This window comes from Podarcis bocagei, assembly GCF_964188305.1.
Source record: "Podarcis bocagei genome assembly, chromosome: 11".
NCBI classification, from domain to species: Eukaryota; Metazoa; Chordata; class Lepidosauria; order Squamata; family Lacertidae; genus Podarcis; species Podarcis bocagei.
Genome location: NC_138136.1, coordinates 7,240,843 through 7,264,489, shown reverse-complemented (window position 1 = coordinate 7,264,489; position 23,647 = coordinate 7,240,843). Strand labels below are relative to the sequence as shown.

At 43.9% G+C, this 23,647-nt stretch overlaps 1 protein-coding gene across 2 annotated transcripts in view; it reads left to right on the top strand.

The window, feature by feature from the left end:
• The window catches only part of SLC28A3 (solute carrier family 28 member 3), a 48,748-nt gene that overhangs the window by 8,311 nt on the left and 16,790 nt on the right, over nt 1–23,647 (top strand). Inside the window, exons 2-7 of one of the 2 annotated variants that reach the window (XM_081213699.1) lie at nt 5,157–5,249; nt 8,635–8,717; nt 9,445–9,536; nt 13,338–13,527; nt 16,376–16,520; nt 18,373–18,486. In XM_081213699.1, coding sequence (XP_081069825.1) covers nt 5,157–5,249; nt 8,635–8,717; nt 9,445–9,536; nt 13,338–13,527; nt 16,376–16,520; nt 18,373–18,486 — 717 coding nt within the window. The remainder of the gene's footprint in view (nt 1–5,156; nt 5,250–8,634; nt 8,718–9,444; nt 9,537–13,337; nt 13,528–16,375; nt 16,521–18,372; nt 18,487–23,647) is intronic. The other variant, XM_081213700.1, reaches the window with a different exon arrangement.

The following is a 23,647-nucleotide window of genomic DNA, read 5'->3' as shown; positions in this document are numbered from 1 at the left end:
AATGCCAGTGATGGGTAGGAGCAGAGGCAAACATGGGCAGAACAATGATCGTGTATTTTACCTTTGAACAGCAGGCTAGTTCCTACACACACTCATACAACCCTCTATATCCTCTACCCAGACATACAAGCAGCATGATCAGCGTTATCAGAGTGGACAGTTAAAATTTATCAGGTGGGGGGACTGTCAATAAGGGAGCAAAACAGGAGCTGTGCAAACACACCCGCCTGCTGGCCAGGTCCAATTCCCCATCCCTAATCCAGAGTCAGAAACTTAGGCTGGGTTTAAAGGTAAAGGGACCCCTGACCATTAGGTCCAGTCATGGCCGACTCTGGAGTTGTGGCGCTCATCTCGCTTTATTGGCCGAGGGAGCCAGCATACAGCTTCTGGGTCATGTGGCCAGCATGACTAAGCCACTTCTGGTGAACCAGAGCAGCACATGGAAATGCCGTTTACCTTCCTGCTGGAGTGGTACCTATTTATCTGCTTGCACTTCATGCTTTCGAACTGCTAGGTTGGCAGGAACAGGGACCGAGCAATGGAGCTCACCCCGTCGCGGGGATTCGAACTGCCGACCTTCTGATCAGCAAGTCCTAGGCTCTGTGGTTTAACCCACAGCACCACCCGCGTCGCAGTTTACACTGGGTTTACACTGTACCTATAAAACACATTAAATGCACACACAAACAGCGGCGGAAGAAGCCGCTCGGGCGCTTGGGGCAAGTCACCCATAGGGGTGTGGTGCACTGAGGGGCCTCTGGAGTCTTCCTGCCTCCTCCCACTTCCTGCCTCCTCCCTACAGCTGGGGGGGAGGCAGGGGGCAGACCATTTGGGCAGCGCGGAGCCTTGGAGCACCCAAGCCACCGTGTCTCTCCCAGGAGAGACGCATGGCTCGGGCGAGCCGCAGGCCGCACCATGAGTGCCGCCCTGCATTTTGTCACACACACCCTCAGTGGTGACACCTGGGGCAGACCACATCCACCGCACCCCCCTTCCTCTGCCCCTGCACACAAACACACAGAGATAAGGGTTGCTGGGAATTGTGACTCGGAGGGATAAACCACACTGCTTAGAATTCTTTGAGGGAAAGAACATGCTTCAAACGTGCTTTCTTTTCAAATAAGTTTTATTAGTTTTCCAACATTCACTCAATAATACCCAAATTATAGCAATATCAATTGTTATAATGTGCTTATAATTGTTATAATGTCCAGATCAAATGTGCTTTAAATGAATAGCGTCTACACAGCCCGTGAATCACTCTGCCCAATTGGGTGGTATCTTCAATGCTTTTGTATTGTTTTGCTTTTACACATTTGTTGTACATTTAAGGCAGAGGTGGTGAAGCCGTGACCCTCAAGATGTTGCTGTACTCCCCACGCCTATCCTCAGTCCCAGCCAGCATGGCCAAAGGTTAGGGATGATAGCAACCTCTGTAGTGGCAGGTTTCATCCCTCATTTAAACAGTATAGCCTAAGAGGCTCCTCACACAAATGCAAGTGTGCACAGAGAAGGCTCTCTAGAGACTTTCTAACAAGTAGGTCAGAGGTGGAGATGCTTGCCCAAAGAACAGAATTCATTGAACCTGAATGAGCATCTTTAAAGGGCTCAGAATTGCTCTCCTGTATCCTTACTGAGGCAGGATGGTGGCAATATGCTTTGGCATGAACTCTGAACCAGGAACCTCTTCAGTAAAAGCCAAGCTGTGTACACATTACTGTTTACCCTGGCTCCACTATGCCCCCACTGCTATTGTTTGAAGCTGAGCAGGCAGCGCATTAGTCACAATCCATACCTATCCAGTAGTTTCTTGACAAATGCTGCTGTTTGGCATTTCCTCGCTCAAACAAGCTTCCATCTGCTTTGAAAATGTAAGCTGCAGTTTGTCAATTGGAAGTCTACTCAATAGTGATCCAGAGTAGATTCCAATGTATAGTTAGGAGAGTGAAAACTTAAACATGTTGCAGGACACACACCCTCCCCAAATAGACCAGAGGCAATTGTATTTCATCCAGCAAAGCTTTACTGCTACTGAAGGCAAATGAGCATAATGGTCATAAATCCAATACAATCAGGATTGGCACTGTCCATAAGAAATCCAGTTGCAGCAGACTTAACTTATACTTACAAGTTACTTATAATAAGCATATAGTATACTAGAACAAAAACCACACTAGAACAAAAGAGAGACAGAAAGATAAAGTGTGAAAGCCAAGCTCCTTCTGGCCTCTTATTATACTACCAAAGGTGTCATGGGCTTTGAAGACACTCGAACTCAGAACGCAAGGGAGAAACATGCTAAGAGGAAGGCACGCTTGGCAAATCCACATCGTGGTCAACTCCCGCCCGGGAACCAATGTCCCCACTGTGGAAGGACATGTGGGTCCAGAATTGGCCTCCACAGTCACTTATGGACTCATTGTTAAAACCGTGTTTATGGAAGACAATCTTACTCGGCTACGAGTGCTCGCCAAAGAAGAAGACAGAAAGACAGAAGACAGAAAGACAAAATAGAACCAGTTTAAATCAGCTGTACTCAGCTTCCCAGAAGGAATAACCCAAACATCAGGAACCTTCTGCTTGCTTCTTTCACACAGAGAAGCTTCCAGAACCCACTTGAATTAAGTAGAATAGGGGGAAGAAATTCTACACATCAGATCAATACTTTCTGCACTAAGAAATGAAAACTGACACAGTTAAGCTGAGGTGTGTACATTTGTGACATCTGTGGTAATGCACATCAGGGGAAGACATCCTTGTCCCCTCTGATGTGTACAGCAACATAATAATAATAATAATAATAATAATAATAATAATAATAATAATAATAATAATAATAATAATAATATATTTATACCCCGCCTGTCTGGCTGGGTTTCCCCAGCCACTCTGGGCGGCTTCCACAAAGACCAAAAATATACTAAAATGTCACACATTAAAAACTTCCCTGAACAGGGCTGCCTTAAGATGACTTCTGAATGTCAGGTAGTTGTTTATCGCTTTGACATCTGATGGTAGGGCGTTCCACAGGGCGGGCGCCACTACCGAGAAGGCCCTCTGCCTGGTTCCCTGTAGCTTTGCTTCTCACAATGAGGGAACCACCAGAAGGCCCTCAGCACTGGACCTCAGCGTCCGGGCAGAACGATGGGGGTGGAGACGCTCCTTCAGGTATACTGGGCCGAGGCCGTTTAGGGCTTTAAAGGTCAACACCAACACTTTGAATTGTGCTCGGAAACGTGCTGAGAGTCAACATAAAAATGTTACTTGAAACGCAGCACAGGGAAAGTACTACACCTTGCCGCATTTTAAGCCACCGGTGTGTACATAGCCCAAGTTCCCCAAAAAAAACCTCTCAGATATTCATATCCGTGAACCTTAGGTGATCCCTTCCCTTTTTGTTTCTATATCATTTTTGCATGCCTGCCTACATGACTAGTGGCATGTGATTAATTAATTAATGTAGTTTCTTTAACCTGGGCAGGATCTGTTTTCATTAAGAACTTTACATTTTCATTTCCTGAAGGCCATGTCAGAGCAGATGATTCAGAAGCCACTCCTGCCCTCGGGATAGAAAGAAAAAGTATTTGCATATAGCATAGCAGTGAAGTCAGACCTATAATCATGCTGCCATTATGACAATGGCAGATTGGGTCCAAGGAAGCAGTGCTTCTTTTCATGGCCTTGATCCAGAACAGAGAACTGACTCATTTCAGTCACAAAGAGAGATTCTAAAGAAGCACCAAGGAATCCAAGCATGGTTATGTCTAGGACCCATCTTTGCTGAGAAGTGTGATCAAACACAAAGGAGAGCATGGCTCCTATACCTTGACCAGTTGTGTCGTGTTGAACATTTCAGCAGGCACAACTCATCATGCAGATGTGCTAAACAGCGGCATCAGCTGAAATTGCTCTATATGATGAAATTGATGAAGAACATCACCTTCCTTTGTTCTTTTCTGGTCACCCGATTGCAGCTTTCACGAACTTGGTGCCCTCCAGACTACAACTCCCATTAGCCAGGGAAGAAGGCGTCCTTCCAAATTTTCTGGTTCCACAAAAGCTCTAGGCAAAATTGCTAGCGTGATCTTTACGGTGAATTGGAGACCACAAGTTTTGAAAAATACATTGTAAGCAAGGAGTAATCATAACCAAAGGGCAACATATAACAAAACCACATGATTGTTTAGACTACACAAGCCCACAATCTAAGACTAAACTTTAAACAGCTGCCAGATACTATGTAGTTCAGGGTTTTAGTATCTAAGTTTACAAGTATAGAACTATGAGAAACGGGGGGGAATTGCATCAGTCAAAATTTATGTCAGTAAAATATTATATGCATATGAGCTCTGGCCTATTTGGAATCTGGTACAGCTGCCAACTTTCCAAGCAACCATGGGAGTTGTGCCTTTAACAGCAGTTATGTAGACATTAACAGACATTAACACAGAAATGGGGACTTGTGGCCTTCCAGATGTTGTTGGACTACAATTCTTATCATCCCTGACTATTAGCCATGCTTACTGGGACTCTTAAGAGTCCAACTACACAGGTTCCTTCTCTCTCCCACAGTTTAGTTCGGTATTTTTTGTGGACAGTCTAGACGCCTGCTGTGGGACAACGAATAAATCTTTGAGATGGGTCATGGGGAAACTGAATTAGACTGGACCAGAATACTATGAAGTCAGTACTAAATACTAGGAATCCTTAATTCTGCAGCTCCCGCTTCATCCATTAGGTGCCTCCCATGGTTCCTATAATGCTATTTGAAACCTCCAGGTATAGGGCAGTATATAAATTGAAACAACAACAACCTGCTCACCAAAATTCACAATCACCCTTTTCAGAAGGTCAAGCTGTGTAGGTGAGTGGCAGAGGGTCGACAGTGTGCACTTTCTATTCTATGCCCTACAAGAGCTCACTTGAACGTTGTAATAACAGACAATACAACTGCAGACTCTCACGTAGACAAGTATGGTGTTTCACTGAGGATGAATGTCTGAAAGTGTCTATTGTCTCTCTTTAACTCTGCTATCTTCTTACTAAGGCATTGCAGTGGGGGTGTCCTCCCTGTTGTTGTCCAATGGGCTGATAAAGGTTTGTTATTAACTTCCAATCGGAACAAATCCTCTGTTTTCAATTGTTGTGCCTTTTAGGAGGAAATCGAAAGTGATGATACAAACAAAAAGAATGATATAGCAATGAGACACAGGAACATGGAAAAAGGCACCTCCCTCCATCCTAACCAGGTAAGAACTACTTATTTCACCCACTTGCTACAAGCACTTCTGAATCTGAATACCAACCAAGCTAAGGGCCAAGCTACACTTCTTGTTATAGCAGACTTCCCCTTTTTATAAAAAAAATCATATTTATTGCAAATTTTAAACATAAAATCACCAAACATATATAAAATGTCATCACCACAATATAACAAACAGAAACAAAACAAAGAAAAACAAGAAAATAGACATAGAATAAAAGAGAAATATAGCAAAAACAGCAGTTCATAAATCATACTTCCATAAGCTTTGGACTTCCTCACATCTCCCTTTCCTGCGTTCTCAATAATAAAATTATGGACAGCAATTTATTACCTTATTTCAATTCTTATCTTGTAATTCTCAAATATTATGTCCCCATCTTTAGATATTTTTATCAATGTACTGAACTACTTAGTTTAAACATAATATTACTTCCAATTTCTTTTTTCTTAAACATCACTTATTCTCATATATCTTACAACAAAATTACTGATGCCATATTTTTTTTCTATCGTGTATTTTCTCAACATTCATACAGCTTATAGTGTTTTTGTAGGTAGTCTTTAAACTTTTTCCAGTCCTCTTCCGCTGCCTCTTCTCCCAGGTCCCGAATTCTGCCAGTCATTTCAGACAACTCCATGTAGTCTATCAATTGCATCTGCCATTCTTCCAGTGTGGGTAAATCTTGGGTCTTCCAATATTTTGCAATGAGTATTCTTGCTGCTGTTGTTGCATACATATAGCAGACTTCCTCAATGTGGTTTCTTCCAGATGTTGTTGGACTCCAACGTTCATCAGCCCTAGCCAGCATGGCCAACACTCAGGTTGATAGGAGACTTAGTCCAGCAGTGGCAGACTTTGGGCTTTCAGATTTCAGTGGTGCCCTGTGCAACACCAAAATTTGATGTTCCCCCTCCTCTCACATCTCATTCTCAGTTATTGTTGCAGTGCCCCCTGCAACAGCCTCATGGCTTGGCCCCCAGTGCAGGTGAACCAGTTGCACACACACCCCAAATCTGCCTCCGAGTTCAGCAACATCTGGAGGGCACCAGGCTGGGGAAAGCTGTGTTTAAAAATCTGGATTTTAAAAAAATGGGTGGGGCCAGGAGGAGTTTACCCATTTCCACCTGCCCCACAGTCCTGACAACACTCACACACAACTTCCATCTTGCAATTGCTGTTGGGGGGGGGGATTTCATTTGGACCATGGTGCAAGGGGAACTTCTTCCTGTGATCATGATTCTGACCCCCTGCTGCTTTCTCTTCCTTTTTAAAATAACACTTTTTTTAAAAAAAAATAATATTTATTATTTTTCCAACAATTTAAACACTACAAAAAAGAAATAAACAATACAATACAATACAATACAAAAACAATACCTTACACTAACACATTAAACTAACAAAACAAAACAAAAAGAGTTTAAAACACATCAAACAGTTTCAATATCTTATCTTTCATTCACTTATTTCAATGACCTCTTCACACCTCCCTTTTTGTATTCCACTTCTATTAATTGTTTCAGCAATTCCTTTCCATCTTCCTCTACTTTCTATCCTTTAATTATCTTGATACATTCTAACCTTATTTTCCCCTTTAATACTCTAGTAATCTATTTATACTTAATTCCTTATAACATTTCTACTAAAGCCATATAACTTCATTCCAACATTTTCCTAACATTCGTTAATTTTACAGTATTTCTGTAAATAGTCTTTAAACTTTTTCCAGTCTTCTTCCACCAACTCTTCTCCCTGGTCTCTGATTCTGCCAGTCATTTCCGCCAATTCCATATAGTCCATCAACTTCATCTGCCATTCTTCCCGGGTGGGTAAATCTTGTGTCTTCCAATACTTCGCGATGAGTATTCTTGCTGCTGTTGTTGCATACATAAAAAAAATTCTATCCTTCTTTGACACCAATTGGCAAACCATGCCCAGGAGAAAGGCCTCTGGTTTCTTCAGAAAGGTATATTTGAGTACCTTTTTCATTTCGTTATAGATCATCTCCCAGAATGTCTTAATCTTTGGGCATGTCCACCAAAGGTGAAAGAATGTACCTTCAGTCTCATTACATTTCCAACATTTATTGTCGGGCCAATGATAAATTTTTGCAAGCTTGACTGGTGTCATGTACCACCTATAAATCATTTTCATTAAATTTTTTATTAGGGCATTACATGCCATAAATTTCATACCTGTGGTCCATAACTGTTCCCAGTCAGCCATCATTATGTTATGTCCAACATCTTGTGCCCCCTTTTTAAAATAACACTTAAAGGTGATGGTGTTTTTAATATAACAGCCCAAAACCCACAATCCTATGCAGTGTTAGGCTAGCTTAAGGTCATATATGTCAGCAGAGGTAGATGCCTGGGACTGGGCTGCAGGAAAGAATGGATGAGAATTTCATTTGTTTGCGTGTTCAGACCCAGAAACCTCCCCCCTAAATAAATTCACACATGACTCAAAATTTTGGTTTGGTTTTTGGCAGAATTTAGGCCACAACTTTATTGTTTACATCAAGTGACTGGTTGAATAGGCTCTGGTTCGAATAGCTCCCTGACATGCAGGTAGCGCTGACCCAGGGTTCCAGCATAGGTCAGCCAAGGGTGAACACCTGGATAAGAGGAAAGCCGGGAACAGGCTATCTCCGCCACCGAAATGTCCCCCTGGACTCAGGCACGGGCACAATCCTCTCTCAGGGGTTGACCAAACCATCGAGTCCCTGGATTCCTTTAACGGAGCGCCCTTCACATAGGGATGGCGAGAGCGTTCCCCCATCCCTGTCACCTGAACCAGAGCCTATCCGCAACCGTACAAGTTGTGACGATTTGCTACGCGGCAGACAAAACCCAAATGGCAACAGCCAATCAGCCAAGTGGGGAAAATTCCTGCCGTGCCCCTATCCCAACGACAGACGACACACGACGGCATAGCAAGGTCAAGTGCAACAAGCTCTAAAAGTAGGGAGAGGTGGGTGGGTGTTCCGAATGCACACGCCGAAAGAGGAAGCTCTGGGTCACATGCAAGGGTATATATAGGTCCCTCGAACCATTTGGACTGCGTCCCATTGGCCAGATTGTACCCAGCTTCGAGGGACCTACCGGTCAGGTGTTGTGGCTTACCAAATGTTCCCACCCACAACACAGGGTGTCGGTTGTCCAGGTCTCACCGCAGTACGTGCCCTCTTTAAGGGAGGACCCGATTTTCCATCTGTAAGCAGATAAATCTGATTTTCACCTCTTGGATATGGATTGGATGGTAATTATCCTTCAGATTGTGCACTCAATTTTGCAAGAAACAGTAGCTGAGGATGACATGTTCAAGATTCTTCTCTGCTTCTTCCCACCTCCCCCGACCCATCCAGCTTGATACAGACATCAGTATTGAAGGTGACCAGGAAGTGGACAAACATGACTCAGGAGAAAACAAGGACTCTGGGTGCAAAGGGTAAAAGAATCATTCTGAATTTCCCACTGCCACTTTCCTCTTCAAGTGAAATGTCACCACATAGATGTGTTCTGTTTGCCAAATCAACATTCAACACCATAATTCCAAAGGTGTCACTGATGTGCAGAAGCCTATTCCAGAGGTCATCACTTGACCTTGAACTTCAGCCAAAACTGTTATTGTTTCTTTCCTCTAAGTAACACAGAGGGATGTACACAGGGCAGCCCCATTTTATTCTAACAAAATCTTGGGAGGAAGAGACTTGGAGAGATGATGAGTTTCCCAAAGCCAGAACTTCCAGCATTTAAGGCCCCATATTTTATACAGAATGTCAGAGATCAGGGGGTGGGGAAACTCAAGACCAAATGCAGCCCTCCGGGACTTACTTTCTCGTCCTTGGGACTCTCTCCAATCTCCAGACCACAAAACCTCACTGCGGGCTGGAATGTGTCCTTGAACTGTAATAAGGCTTCCTGCCTGTCTGGATAAAAGGCTGAGAATCAGTGTGCCAATACGTTTTTGAGTGACTCTACTCTGAAGACAGCACCTTACAAATCTGAGAAATGGGTCCAGAGCTTGGGTTCCAGTCTGCTCACTTTTGGGCTGCTTCAGGGAAGTCCCGCTTCAGCCTGGAGAAGTAGCCTGCTTCAGTTCGGTATTCCTATTCCTCTGTTTGTCTTCACTTTTGTTTGCTTTCACCCACCCTCTTTGCTTTTTGTCATCCTAGGTGTTTTGAAAAGAAATATGATGCAGCCTTACACTTTTCCAGGAAACATAAAACCAGAATTCGATATGTTATTTATGGAATACTAATAGCAGGTATTTACTGGACATCACAGAAAATGACAATCTCTTAGTTTTATAGAGAGTTTGGGTGGGTGTGTTTCTGTTTGAAGCCTGAAATTAATGACACAAAATGGAATAACCTTATTAGACAGCAAATGAAACTTATTTGATGATTGCATACCATGTGGAATAGTAGTGCTACTTGTTATTAGGATCTACAGAGGGAAAGATATGATGTACACTTACATCATCATCATCATCATCATTATTATTATTATTACATTTATACCCTACCTTTCTTCCAAGGAGATCAAGGAGATACATGGTTCTCCCCCACCCTCAACAACCCTGTGTGGTAGGCTGGGCTAAGGGACTGCAGCTGGCCCAAGGTCACCCAGTGAGTTTCATCACTGAATGAGGTTTTGAACCCTGGTCTCCCAGATCCTAGTCCAGAGATAGACCTAGTCCAGAGTCCCATGAGTTCCAGCCAGCGTGGTCAAAGATCAGGAATGAAGAGAGTTGGACTTCAACAACATCTGGAGAGCCACCGGTTCCCCATCTCGGTCCTAGTCCAACACTCTAACCACTGCACCAAATTGGCTTGATGTGATATACATATTTTCAGTATAGCTCAGTTGGTAGAGCATGAGAATCTTAATCTCAAGGTTATGGGTTTGAGCACTGGGCAAAATATTCCAACATTGCAGAGGGTTGGACTTCTTGATGATCCTTGCGGTCCCTTCCAACTATACAAATACTTTGATTCTTGGAAATCTCTTTGAAAGATTTCAAGAGCCTGCCACCTACTTCTAAACTTACTACAGTGTGACCCTACACATATCTATTCAGAAGTCCTGTTGATGGGATTTGCTTCCAAGTGTGTACAGGATTTCAACCTAAATTATCTAAATTACCCCAAAAGCTCACTGGAAAAACTTGTTGGCTCCCTGAACCTCCCACATTTTGAGAATCATTGTTAGGGCACCTGCTTTGCATGCAGAAGATTCCAGGTTCAATTCATGTTCTCTCTAGTAGGGCTGGGAATGTCTGCTGTCTCAGACGCTGAGACCCATTGCCAATCTAAGTAGACAATATTGAGCTACAAGGACCAATGGGTCTGACTCAGCAGAGGTCAACCCCCAAATGTTCATGCGTTCAGAAGCACAGTTGGTTTGTAATGATTTTAACTCAACATGAAGCCATGCTGGCATTGAGATCATGATAGGTAAATGAACTTATATTTCAGCAATATTGTTTTGTAAACCCCTTTTTGTAACAATTCTCCTGGAGAAAATACATGTTCACACTGCAAGTTGTAAAATGAAGTTATCAAAGCTGGCTGTTCATTCCTACCTTTTGCTCTTGGATCAGAAAGGTGGTTCCTCCCACCTTAATCTTTAATGAAAACACAACGAAGAGAGGATTGCAGAAACGCCATGCATTAATCTCACATTACCCCACATGTAGGCACTTGCCTCACAGTGCAAAACAAAGCACACTTTATTTATTTTTATTTTTTACCATGGGAGCTAATATTTAAGGATTCAGTTTCCATGTCTCTAGCTATTTGCATAACACAGGCCCGGGTGCAAATAGTCAGAAATATATGTGAAAAGGCCTCTCTAAATAATTGGTTCCTTTTCATAAGCACTTCCGCTGTTGTCTGAGGGACTTGGGCACTTGTGTGCAAAGGAGAAACACAGACCTTATTTTACTGGTGATCGCAGAGACTTCCTCATTTAAATATACCATGGGAGGAAATGAGCCAATAATGTATCCATTTTACCAAATCATGAAAGTCCCTCAATGGGAGCCAATTCTGTCTTAAATGATCACATTATATTACAGAATAAAGACTGGCTTTGCTAAGTCATGGCTTTTCTTTCATTAGAGCCTCTGCCTCTTCCAAAGCTCTTCCATGAACCTCAAAATAGCTTCCATTCAAATGACTGAACCTACCCTGGACCTACCTGGGACGCGGGTGGCGCTGTGGGTTAAACCACAGAGCCTAGGACTTGCTGATCAGAAGGTCGGCGGTTCAAATCCCTGTGACGGGGTGAGCTCCCGTTGTACGGTCCCTGCTCCTGCCAACCTAGCAGTTCGAAAACACATCAAAGTGCAAGTAGATAAATAGGTACCACTCCGGCGGGAAGGTAAACGGCGTTTCCGTGCGCTGCTCTGGTTCGCCAGAAGCAGCTTGGTCATGCTGGCCACATGACCCGGAAGCTGTACGCCGGCTCCCTCGGCCAGTAAAGCGAGATGAGCGCCGCAACCCCAGAGTCGGTCAGGACTGGACCTAATGGTCAGGGGTCCCTTTACCTTTACCTTTACCCTGGACCAGAATACAGATTGTGGTCTAACAGGTAGCTGAGCCTGCCCTAGACTGGCCAGGTCTCCTTGAAATACTTCCTGATAGTCAACAGTTCTTGCATTATCCCCTCCCTTTCACAAGAACAGAGACTGAAGCACTATGAGTGGAATTCAACTAAGTTTTATTCAGAGTAGATGTGGTGTTGTTTTTACTTACCGGTAAATTATAGTAATTATTTCCAAATGTGCATCTATATATATAAATTAGCATGTGAGAATCTTTTGCCCTTTTTAAAATGTACCTTTTGTGTGATATGAAGGTATGTGGTGATGGGAAAATGTTGCACTTGGGGTGGAGCTCTCAACTCTTCTCTGATCAGCAACAGAGAATTTCAAATAGATACACACATATCAACAAGTGTAATGTGAGAAAGTCTTCTAATTTTCTTTGTCAGTGAAGCATGGAAATTTGGCTTAGTTAAACATTAGATGTGATAGTGTGAGTGGTCCTTTCTGCTTTGCTGGGTAAGGATGCTTCCACCATCCTCCCTCCTCGATAATAATAATAAAAATAATAATTTATTTATACCCTGCCCATCTGGATGGGTTTCCCCAGCCACCCGGGGCACCTTCCAACAGATTATTAAAAACACAACAAAACATCAAACATTAAAAACTTTCCTGAACAGGGCTGCCTTCAGATGTCTTCTAAAAGTCAGATACAATAGCATCTTGGCTTACACGTAAACTTCAGGTTGAGAAAGTGGCAAACCCGGAAGTGTTTTGCCTCGTGTGCATGTGCAGAAGCGCTCTACCATGCTACGCGCATGCGCAGAAGTGGTCTACCGCCACGCACGCACATGCGCAGAAGCGGTCCCTCAGGTTGCGGAAACCTCGTGATGCAACCGGAGCTCCAGAATGGACCCCATCTGCAACCGGAGGTACCACCGTAGTTGTTTATTTCCTTGACATCTGATGGGAGGGCGTTCCACAGGGCAGGCACCACCACCAAGAAGGCCCCCTGCCTGGCTCCCTGCAACCTCGCTTCTCTGGGAACCGCCAGAAATCCCTCAGAGCTGGACCTCACTCTTCCCCGGCATTCCAGCATAGGAAGCTGCCTTAAGCCAAGCCACACGATTGGGTCCATCTAGCAGCTAGATTCTAGCTCAATGTTGCCTACAGTGATTGGCAGGTTCCTCCAGGATTCTTTCCCCAGCCTCACCTAGAGATGTCAGGGATTGAACCTGGAACCTTTTGTGTGCAAAGCAGTTGCTCTCCCACTGAATGCTTCCCCAAGCATTTGCTTATCTCGCATGGAAAGGAAAATTGCGTCAATAAGTGCACTGGCTTATGCAAGTAGCACTGTTTGAAGTGCTGTTTTCCAAACAGAGGCTTGGATAATTGTAGCAAAGATGTTTGAGGATTTTGTTGGGAGAGGAAACAAGGGAGGACAGGTATTGTATGCAATGGGCATGCCTTATATATGGCATATCTGATTTATGACTATGCTTGTTTCCATGACAGCTTATCTGGCCATGGTAATTGCGGCCTGTATCTTGAATTTTCGCAGAGCTTTGGCCCTCCTTGTACTCACCATCCTGGGCATTTTCTTCATCTGCTGGGACTTTTTGATGGCCAGATATGAGGACAGAATCGCAGAATCGCTTTCCCCTTGTGGAAAGTTTCTGGATACCCAGTGGTTTTGGCTGAAATGGTAAATATTGTGGATTCCTTTCTTTGCAGATGAGTTAGTTGCTCTAGCTCATAATCATCACATAATGTATTCATTGAAATCACACTTTGAAACCATGATTTATTAATTTTTAAAGAGGCAGGGGATATAAATGCAGCTTTATGAACACTGAGGATGGAACTTTAGGTGTTAGTTCTTGGTAAATGCCTTCTTAACCCTGCAGAAGTCAATTTCAGTATATATAGCCATAAGACGGGTAGGCAAGATCTGGCAACATTTGAAGCCACCTCTGCAGCTGTCTTTTTTCACAGCAGTTTGATGTGCGGCACTTAGCAGATTTCAGTGTTTAGCTCATTGGTATCGAAAGGTTATCAAAGTCCCCCTAGGAGGGAACTTCTCCTATTCACTCCCACAAGGAGTAGTGATGGCCACCAACTTGAATAGCTTTGAAAGACACATTCATGGACCGTATAGTAAAAGCTATGGTTTTCCCAGTAGTGATGTATGGAAGTGAGAGCTGGACCATAAAGAAGGCTGATCGCCGAAGAATTGATGCTTTTGAATTCTGGTGCTGGAGGAGATTCTTGAGAGTCCCATGGACTGCAAGAAGATCAAACCTATCCATTCTGAAGGAAATCAGCCCTGAGTGCTCACTGGAAGGACAGATCCTGAAGCTGAGGCTCCAATACTTTGGCCCCCTCATGAGAAGAGAAGACTCCCTGGAAAAGACCCTGATGTTGGGAAAGAGTGAGGGCACAAGGAGAAGGGGACGACAGAGGACGAGATGGTTGGACAGTGTTCTCGAAGCTACTAACATGAGTTTGACCAAACTGCGGGAGGCAGGGGAAGACAGGAGTGCCTGGCGTGCTCTGTTCCATGGGGTCATGAAGAGGCAGGCACGACTAAACAACAACAACAACAAGACTATCAATGGCTACTAGCCAGGATGATGCCGCCGCCCTCCACTGTCGAAGGCAGTATGCCTCTGAATGACAACTGCTGGGAATCACAAGTTGGCTGTTGTGCTGAGGTGCTGCTTTGGGGCATCCCATAGACACCTGGTTGGCCACTGTGAGAACAGGATGCTGGGCTAGATGGGCTTTTGGCCTGATCCTGCAGCCTGTTCTGATGTTCCTATGTTCTTAGCAAGAGTAAGCCAGATTAGTTTTTCCTTCTTTTTGGCAGCTGTAAATATATGCCTTGTCTTGTTTATAGGTAAACAGGGAGGAAATATAGGGGGATTTTTGTGTGTTGGTGATTTATATCTGTTTATTTGTTTTAAGGTAATTATAAAGTATTTAAAAAACATTTATGTGGGATGAAACATAACCCGAGAGGTTGGCATGCCTCTCAAAGGTCATGTACTACTGAAAGATGAATGCCTATATTCACGCAAACCTGCAGGTGGCCTTAACATTCTGATCTTATGCATGTTTTCTTGGGAGCAAGTCCCACTGAGTTCAACAGACCTTAACCCTAAGAACATATTGTTACAAATGATCCAACTGATGAGCAGTAGGAATTCACAGGAGTCCCAGCCTTGGGTTGGGTTTTGTTGGAAAGGAGGTCACTGAAGCCTTATGGAGTCTTAGTGACATATGGTTTATTTTCAAATATATAGAGAGTGAGCATAAGATGGAAAAATTCACAGCACTGACACTCCAGGAGACCTTGTCCCACCATTAGGTTTTTAGGTGGAGCAACAATACCACAGCCTTGGATTCTCACAGACAGCAAATGAGGCCTTTGTGTGACCCCTGCTCTTGCCAGGGGAGGGAGGAAGGCCTAGCCCCCTCATCTAAGCATCAGCTGCTATGATAATGAAACTTTGGACCAAGTTTACGTAACAAAGCCAATCTTTAACAGACCTAGATAGTGGCACTAATTTAACAAAGAAAGCAGTTTGACCATACCCCTCAACTGTCCTGGCAAAACTGGGATGTCCCTTTTTTTGCAAGAGCCCAGTGCCCACTTTGGGCACAGCCATCTCATGCCACTATCTCACCCTGAAAAAAGCACTTTTTCAGGGTCGCAATCTCATGCAGTGCCCAAAAATGGGTGGTTTGGGGCACTGTGCTCTTGGGCATGGTCTCTTGAAACCATGATCTTACGCAGGTCACATGACTTGTGTGGGAGCGCAGCCCTAGAAGACACGCATCCCGGTTTTTCACCTCAAGGGCATGGTTTAACTATTTGATCAGTCTTTGGAGAAATTCTGTCTTAAAATCACAAGCTTGAAGAAGCCCCCCAAAATCCATTTAGTCTAATTCCAAACTTATTGCACTATGCATGGCGTTATATTCTTAATCTGCATTGATTTCAACGGGATGTAAGCATCCTAAGCTATGCATAAAAACGCGTAGTTGTATTTTTGGTGGAATTTATTGCTTTCTTAACCTTCCTGGAAATAACCTCAACTCAGACCTTCATTGGTTGGGAAAGAGCCAAGCTAACCCCATCCCATTCAAGTAAGAAGTGGGAAGCATACATTTCTGTCTCTTGTGAAGATGGCACAACCTATGCTGACCCAAAAAACTTGAGCAAGGTTTAACCAGCCATCTGTTGTGACCTGCATGACAACCCTCCTGCTGTCACACCCTAAGGCAAGTAGCAGAAACAGGAGAGTGATTGAGCCTGTGGTGGGCAGCTGTTCACAGAGATGGCTTAGCGTATGTGCTTTGTGAGGAAGGGTGGTACCAGAATAGTGCTTCTGTTTTGCTACTGAAAGTGATTTGTGGTTGTTCCAGATTTAGTTTTATTGTGCCCCATGGTGAAAGGCATGTAACCATTTTTTATATAAATAAGTTGCCTAAAGCTGAAGGGAAAAGAAATTTCGACCAAGATGACGGTTGTAAATCTTTTTCCCTAGGGCAGTGTGGATATCACTAGCAGCTGCCATCGTGTGCTGGCTTGTCTTTGACACTGCCAGACAAGGAACCAACCAACTCATTTCCTTTGGCGGCCTTATAATGTATGTCTTCTTGATGCTGATCTTTTCCAAGTACCCAACGAAGGTGAGTCCTACATTTGCTTTGTCTGTGGCTTCATGTACTAACACTATAGATTTGGACCCCTGGCAAATAAGCTTACTTGCAGCAAGATTCCTAAATAATTATGTATCTGCTGCCGACAAAAACCCAATTTGGGAGTCAAACTAAGTCAGAGGCTTGATGTGAGTACTTTTAATACAATTTATTAAAAAACACTCTAGGCAGATGCTTTTATCTCCTATGGTCACAACTGGGCCAGGTCACTCCGAAGGAAAAGATTGGGTTGCACCAGAATCTTGAAGATGCAGCCTAAGTTTAAGAGGGCTGAAAATACCCTAAACCTAGTCAGGGCTCCAGAAACGTATAGAAACAAACCACAGAATATGCAGAGTTAGCTTATCTTTCTGAAAGAATTAGAGATAAACCTAGGCAAAACTTCATTTTAGAATGGGATCATTAAGAGATACTTTTAAAATAGTTGCTGCAATCTGAATACGGTAATAGCTTTCGAGTAAACGCTGTAAATTTATATTAAGAAAAAAGATATGAAACACTAAATAGTGTGTTATGAAACAACTAAACAAAATCATGCAATATTAAAAGAAAGAAATATGGAAGGGATGGGAAGTCAGATGTTCGTGAAGGAAATTTATTGCCTGAAAAGTATATACTTTTTGTGGTGATTGATGTTTTTTGACGGATTGGTAAAGATGATTATGAGTTTTTGTTGTACAAATATAATTACGAACAATAAAGCATAAAATAAATAAATAGAAACAAGCCACAATGAAGAAAGAGGAAGGATCACCAGCATACCCAGAAATGCCAAACTGCATCTTTAGTAGAATCCAGTGTCCTCTTCACCTTGTTTTATGAATATCCCAGCTTTTGAGAGTTCTGGTTTGGTCTGCTACAATCATCTCTGCTATGATGACAATAGAAGATGGTTCTTTGATCACCAAAGAAGATCAGCTAACTCTGATTTTCTTGCCAAGAACCAAGGCTTTCATCGGAATCATAACCTTAATCCACTGCCCTAGTTCACCACAAGTCACTGAGCTGTTTCCTAAGATTTTTAAGTCTCTTTGTATATAAGGAAATAAGCAACATAGAAGAGGAACTGCATACCGATACAAATTCTGATAGTTAAACCACTTTTCTGGAACAATTAATGTCTTGATTGTAACCCATAATCCTCCACATAGTATTCCTAAAAACATCAAGGGATAATAAGCCAGTCATCTTGTGTTTTCCCATGAGTCTTATTGCCCCTAATGGGCCAGTTCTGCTACAATGAAATCCAAACCTGACCCCATTAGCTTTAAAATAGTTGAGATTTATAATCTGGGAGAAAATCACAAAGCAGAGGATAGAACTGTTCATAGTGGGATACTTCATATTCTAAAATAAGTATGTTCTGGAAGCTTAGACTGTAAAATTCTTCCAAATGGTCAAGTATTAGAACCACAAAACATGAATACACACACATGCCTTTAACAGGTTTTTTCCCTTATACAAGAAATTTTAAGCTATAATATATAAGATATATATGGCAAGGTGTTAGGAGTTCAAGAAGTGCATTCTAATCCCCTCCCTTAATTTTCCTTTTCCAATTGTCAGCATTGCTATTGAGCATGCTCAATCCTCAAATAACTGTTTTAGGAAGGTGTTTTCTTCTGGTCCCCTTAGTTTTAAAACATTTTGGGTACTTCTGCAAATTATGGGGTTTCCCTGTATCTGTAGATTTTGCTTTCATATTTGTTAGTGGCCCTGTTTGGACTGTAACCTTGTTCATGCTCAGCACCTGAGATTGCTATTAGATTGGTCAAATTTCCATTCTAAATCGAGTGCTTTCTTTGTTTTGATGCATGGCTAGGTTGTATGGAGACCAGTAATTTGGGGGATAGGATTACAGTTTATTCTTGGACTAATAACTTTGAGGACAAAAATAGGATTCGATGCATTCAACTGGCTTGGTGGTCAAGTGCAGGTAAGCCATTTTTTTTACCTATATGCATCAGCAAGAAGAGCTGAGTGGATGGCTGAGGGAAAAGAGAGCCCATGTGAGTGGCTCCATGAGGAGCTATCCCAAAGGAGGTTTATCTGCCACATCCTGGGGGCTGAAGCATACTCTCCAACATGCTGCAGAGGAAAATCAGGATGTGCATCTTTGGGGGCTATGCAAGTCACATGACTCACCTGAGAACACCCCCACCCCCAAACACACGTTTTTGGGGGCTATGACTTTCGGGTGATAGAGTGAGTGCTGCTGGTCACGTTAAAGGGGGACAGAGAAAGAGAGAGACCTAGATCTAAGAGATCCATCCCATGGTGGACAAGAAGGCGGGTGGTGGTGGTGGGGAAGAGATAATCTTGTTAGGATATTGATGTTCCATTCCACCTTAAAAGGAACAGGCAAGACTGTTGTGTGTCACATGCCTGTTTACAGTCCAGCACAGCCTGCTGGGAACTTCCGTTGTGGATAGCTTTTGTTTTTGTGCTTCCTGCTCTTGGACACGAAAGAGAGCAGACATGTTTTCTTTGTCCTGAACTATGCTGAATAAAATGCTTGTAAATACGCTTTACGTATGCCTCTGTCCGCCACTTCCATTATGAAGAGTTATTCACACTGCTGATTAGAGCGTGCTCAAGTTTCTGAAGGCTTCTGAAGCTATGAGTCACTGACTGATGCTGTTCCAAGGGAGACCAGAGTTCGCCCAGCTACCGGCCGGTGGGCTGGAGCCAGCTGGGGGCCTGCGACTTGCCCCCGTTCCCTGGACGCATCCCAACAACACTCACCAGCTCAGTGGGGCAACCCCGACGTCAGCGGAGGTTGACTGAGGGAACCCAGAAGTAAGCTTAGAACAAGCAGTGGCACTGCGGTGGGAGCTCACCACCAGATGTCACACTGCCGCTCAAGGAGCCAGGTGACATGTGCGAGCCCAGAAAAGGTGTGTCTTTCAGGGGCATACTCTCATGGGAGCCAAAACAGAATACCCTGGGATCCATCCAAAGCCAGGATGTCTTCTGTAATTCCAAGATGTCCCGCTTAAAGTGGGACAATGGAGGGGTTTTCTGAAGGGAAGCAGCAAAGTAGATCACTCATAGAGCAATTACTTGGGATACGGCCTGATCCATGTGTGTGACTCCCAGCCAAGATGAAACTGTCCACTTTTCCACCAGGACTCCTGCGTCTTCTTTTCATGGAGGATAATATTGTCAGTTTCTTGCCATGATGGCTATTGCCCTGCCTCCACAGTCAGAGGCAGCAATGCTTCTGAATATCAGTTGCTGGAAACCACAGGAGGACAGAGCACACTTGCGCTTCAGTGGCATCTAGGTGGCCACTGTCAGAACAGGATTTGGGCTCAATGAGTCATTGCCAAAGCAGGTTCCATTTTAGAAAAGGCCTTCTGTGTGGGAAATGGAGGGATGCCTCTGCTAAGATAGGATTGTCAGGATTAACCAGTTAAAATTGAAGCATTAGTGCAAAGGTCTACACTGTCGGGATCTGCGTTACGACCGAGCTGATAAAGCTCATTTTCCTCCAGCCGAGCCTTTGGAATCGCCTCCCGACGTGATTAATGACCTGAGCCTTTGATGAGGCCTCAGACACATTCCCATCCAGCAGAGAATCAAAGCAGCACGCGGAAGTGATGAGCTTTATGGCTACGTGGCTAAAGAGTTTATTTCTAAGCTACGCAGACAAAAAACACATCCTCTCTCTATGAAAGCAAGGAGCAACTGAACAACAAAGGAGCAAAGGAACAGGAAACCACTAACGTCACATCCGTCTCCCGTGAGTCTTCCAACAGCCTGGAAGGTCTCTGGAATGTAAACAGAGTCCTGTGACTCCAAGCAGCTGCACAGTGGCAAAACAGAAACTAACATACACTAGGAGTGAGGAACCTTTGGCCCTCCAATTACAGTTGTACCTCAGGTTAAGAACTTAATTCGTTCCGGAGGTCCGTTCTTAACCTGAAACTGTTCTTAACCTGAGGAACCACTTTAGCTAATGGGGCCTCCTGCTGCCACCACATGATTTCTGTTCTCATCCTGAAGCAAAGTTCTTTTTATAAAGATTACCTGCTGTGGGATCCCACAGCTAATTCTCCCCTGGTCTCCTCACCCGCCCAAATAGAACTAATTTAGCCAGCTAGCCCTGGTGATCATCTAATGTTTATTGGATGGATTTCCCCCCTAAATTGATTTTTTACTTTATTGTTATTCATGTTTTATACCGTATTTTATGCTGGGGTTTTTTGTAGCATCAATTAAGTGTTTTAAATTTGTTGTTAGCCGCCCTGAGCCCGAGTATAAATAAAAATTTATTATTATTATTATTATTATTATTATTATTATTAATCCAAGGTACTATTTCTGGGTTAGCAGAGTCTGTAACCTGAAGTGTCTGTAACCTGAAGCATCTGTAACCTGAGGTACCACTGTATGTTGGACTACAACTCCCATCATCTGCAACCACTGACCTTCCTGCCCAGCCTGCATGACCAATGACTGGGGATGATGGGAGCTTGAGTCCAACAGTGTCTTGAGGCCCACAGATTCACTGGTCTGGATTCACACCTGTAACTATTTGGATAAATTAAACATACAGAAATATTTTCTCTTGTGCCAGGAAAAAAGTCAGGTGAAGAAGTAAGTGCAGGAAGTGAGGCATAGATTATTTTTAGGAAACAAGGAAATGTACTGGACATGAACCTGTGTAAATAGATACAGTACCTGAAGGAGTTGTTTATGGTGAATGATGTTCATTTATTTCAAACTACTAGACCTATAACAATGCAACTCTACAACTCTTGAACATTTTCCATTTGCTGTTCAGAACAAGTACATTCTGTTACATTTCTAAAAGCAGTAAGCTAACCACACTGACATTTAACTGGCGGCTTCACAATGCTTTCATTAGTTTAAATCCATCAGTCCTCTACCTTTTATACTAGCAGCTGCTTTTGTGGGAAGGGAGTGGAAAGCATTGCAAACACACCTGAACGTACAGCAACTCTCTGGAAGACCCAGGTCCAAACACTGAGGCTGCACAATGACCATACATTTAAAGCACTGTTGTTTGGATCAGGAAAAGCTCAGGCCAACTTAACACAAAATAGGAATGGCGATGGCCACTTCTCTTTGTATTCTGATGTGATGGAAATGCCGTATGAGAGACTTGAGCATCATTTCCAACTGGCTGTGCATGTGCAGGGGTGCAGGGCAGGAGCAGGAGCAGGAGCAGGATTCTGCCTGCAGGTTTAGAAAGCCCCATTGAGCTCAATAGGATTTACTCCCAAGTAAGGTCCCATCCATACGCTGTTTGTACTGTGATTTAAAGTCATGAGCCCAAGAGGCGTTTTTTTTGTTCGTTTTGTCCTGCTACTTTCCCCAGGAAAACTCACTGTTTACTGCTAAATCAAAAAAATGCCAATCTGGCTTTCTGTGGATCAATATTTGTTCTGATTAAGCAGTAAATAGTGGGTTTTCCAGGGAAATGGGTGGGAGAAAAAAACAACCCACCTCTCAGACTTGTGAGTGGAAATTACGAGACAAACGCAAGTCTGGATAGGCGCACAATAAGTCTATGATTGCATCCTTAGCCAGTCATCAGTTCACCCACATGTATAATCTCTGGCAACATCTCTGGCTCCACCAGGTATGTTACGGAAAAGGAACAATGCGGCAGCGAGCTGCAGCTGGCTGGAAAGCAAAACATGATGGGAATGTTGGGACTGTACCGTGGGAACAGAGGGACAGTCTATTCACAGTGCTGAGCACCGGATTTAGCTCAGAGTGTAATTTGACCTGTACAGGAAGTACAGGAGGTGGAGTTTGTCTCTCTGCTGTTGGAGTTTGAAGAGAGCAGACGCGTTTCTCTGTAATGCTGCAAAGACAGAAATAAAGGCATGTAAATACATTTCTGTCTATCTCTTTCCCCTCCCTGGGGGGAGCAGGGGGCAGGGAAGAGTGGTGTGTCCTTCTCACGCTGAGGAGGATCGCCGATCGCGACCTAGCCTGTATCCTGCCGGGAAACGCAGACAGGGAGGTCAACAAGGAGATCAAGCCGGGTGCCTGGAGAATGGCCAGTTTCTCCTGATAAGGCTTGAATTTCCAACAGTCCCACTGTATTATTCTCAACAGATCCACCTACTGAGGCAGACCAGATGGGACTAGGGATGGACGGGGGCAATTCGATTCAGTTCACATCTCAGAGCAAAATTCCCAATTCACATTTTCACATTTTCCAAAACAATATGTGAATTGAAACACACCTTCAAAATTCTTCAAAATACACACTCATCCATTTTTTGCAATGCATTTCTGTCCCCAAGTGATGTGTACACTAATGCATAAAAAGGTAAAGGTACCCCTGCCCGTACGGGCCAGTCTTGACAGACTCTAGGGTTGTGCGCCCATCTCACTCAAGAGGCCGGGGGCCAGCGCTGTCCAGAGACACTTCCGGGTCACGTGGCCAGCGTGACATCGCTGCTCTGGCGAGCCAGAGCCGCACACGGAAACGCCATTTACCTTCCCGCTAGTAAGTCGTCCCTATTTATCTACTTGCACCCGGGGGTGCTTTCAAACTGCTAGGTTGGCAGGCGCTGGGACCGAACAATGGGAGCGCACCCCGCCGCGGGGATTCGAACCGCCGACCTTTCGATCGGCAAGCCCTAGGCGCTGAGGCTTTTACCCACAGCGCCACCCACGTCCCGACAGCACCACCTGCATCCCGGTGCATACACTAATGCATATACTACGGCAAAGTGTGAAAGTAACATGCAAAACTGCACAATATCAGGGGGATGCGGCAGCTGAACTGGTGACCGGGCATGGCCACTGGGATCATATAACACTCATAAACAATCTTCACTGGCTCCCAGTACGTTTCTGAACACAATTCAAAGTGTTGGTGCTGACCTTTAAAGCCCTAAACAGCCTCGGTCCTGTATACCTGAAGGAGCGTCTCCACACCCATCATTTAGCCCAGACACTGAGGTCCAGCTCCGAAGGGGCTTTCTGGTGGTTCCCTCACTGCAAGCTGTGAGGTTAGAGGGAACCAGGCAGAGGGCCTTCTCAGTAGTTTTGTGAAACACCTTCCCATCACATGTCAAGGAGATAAAGAACTACACAATTTTAAAAGA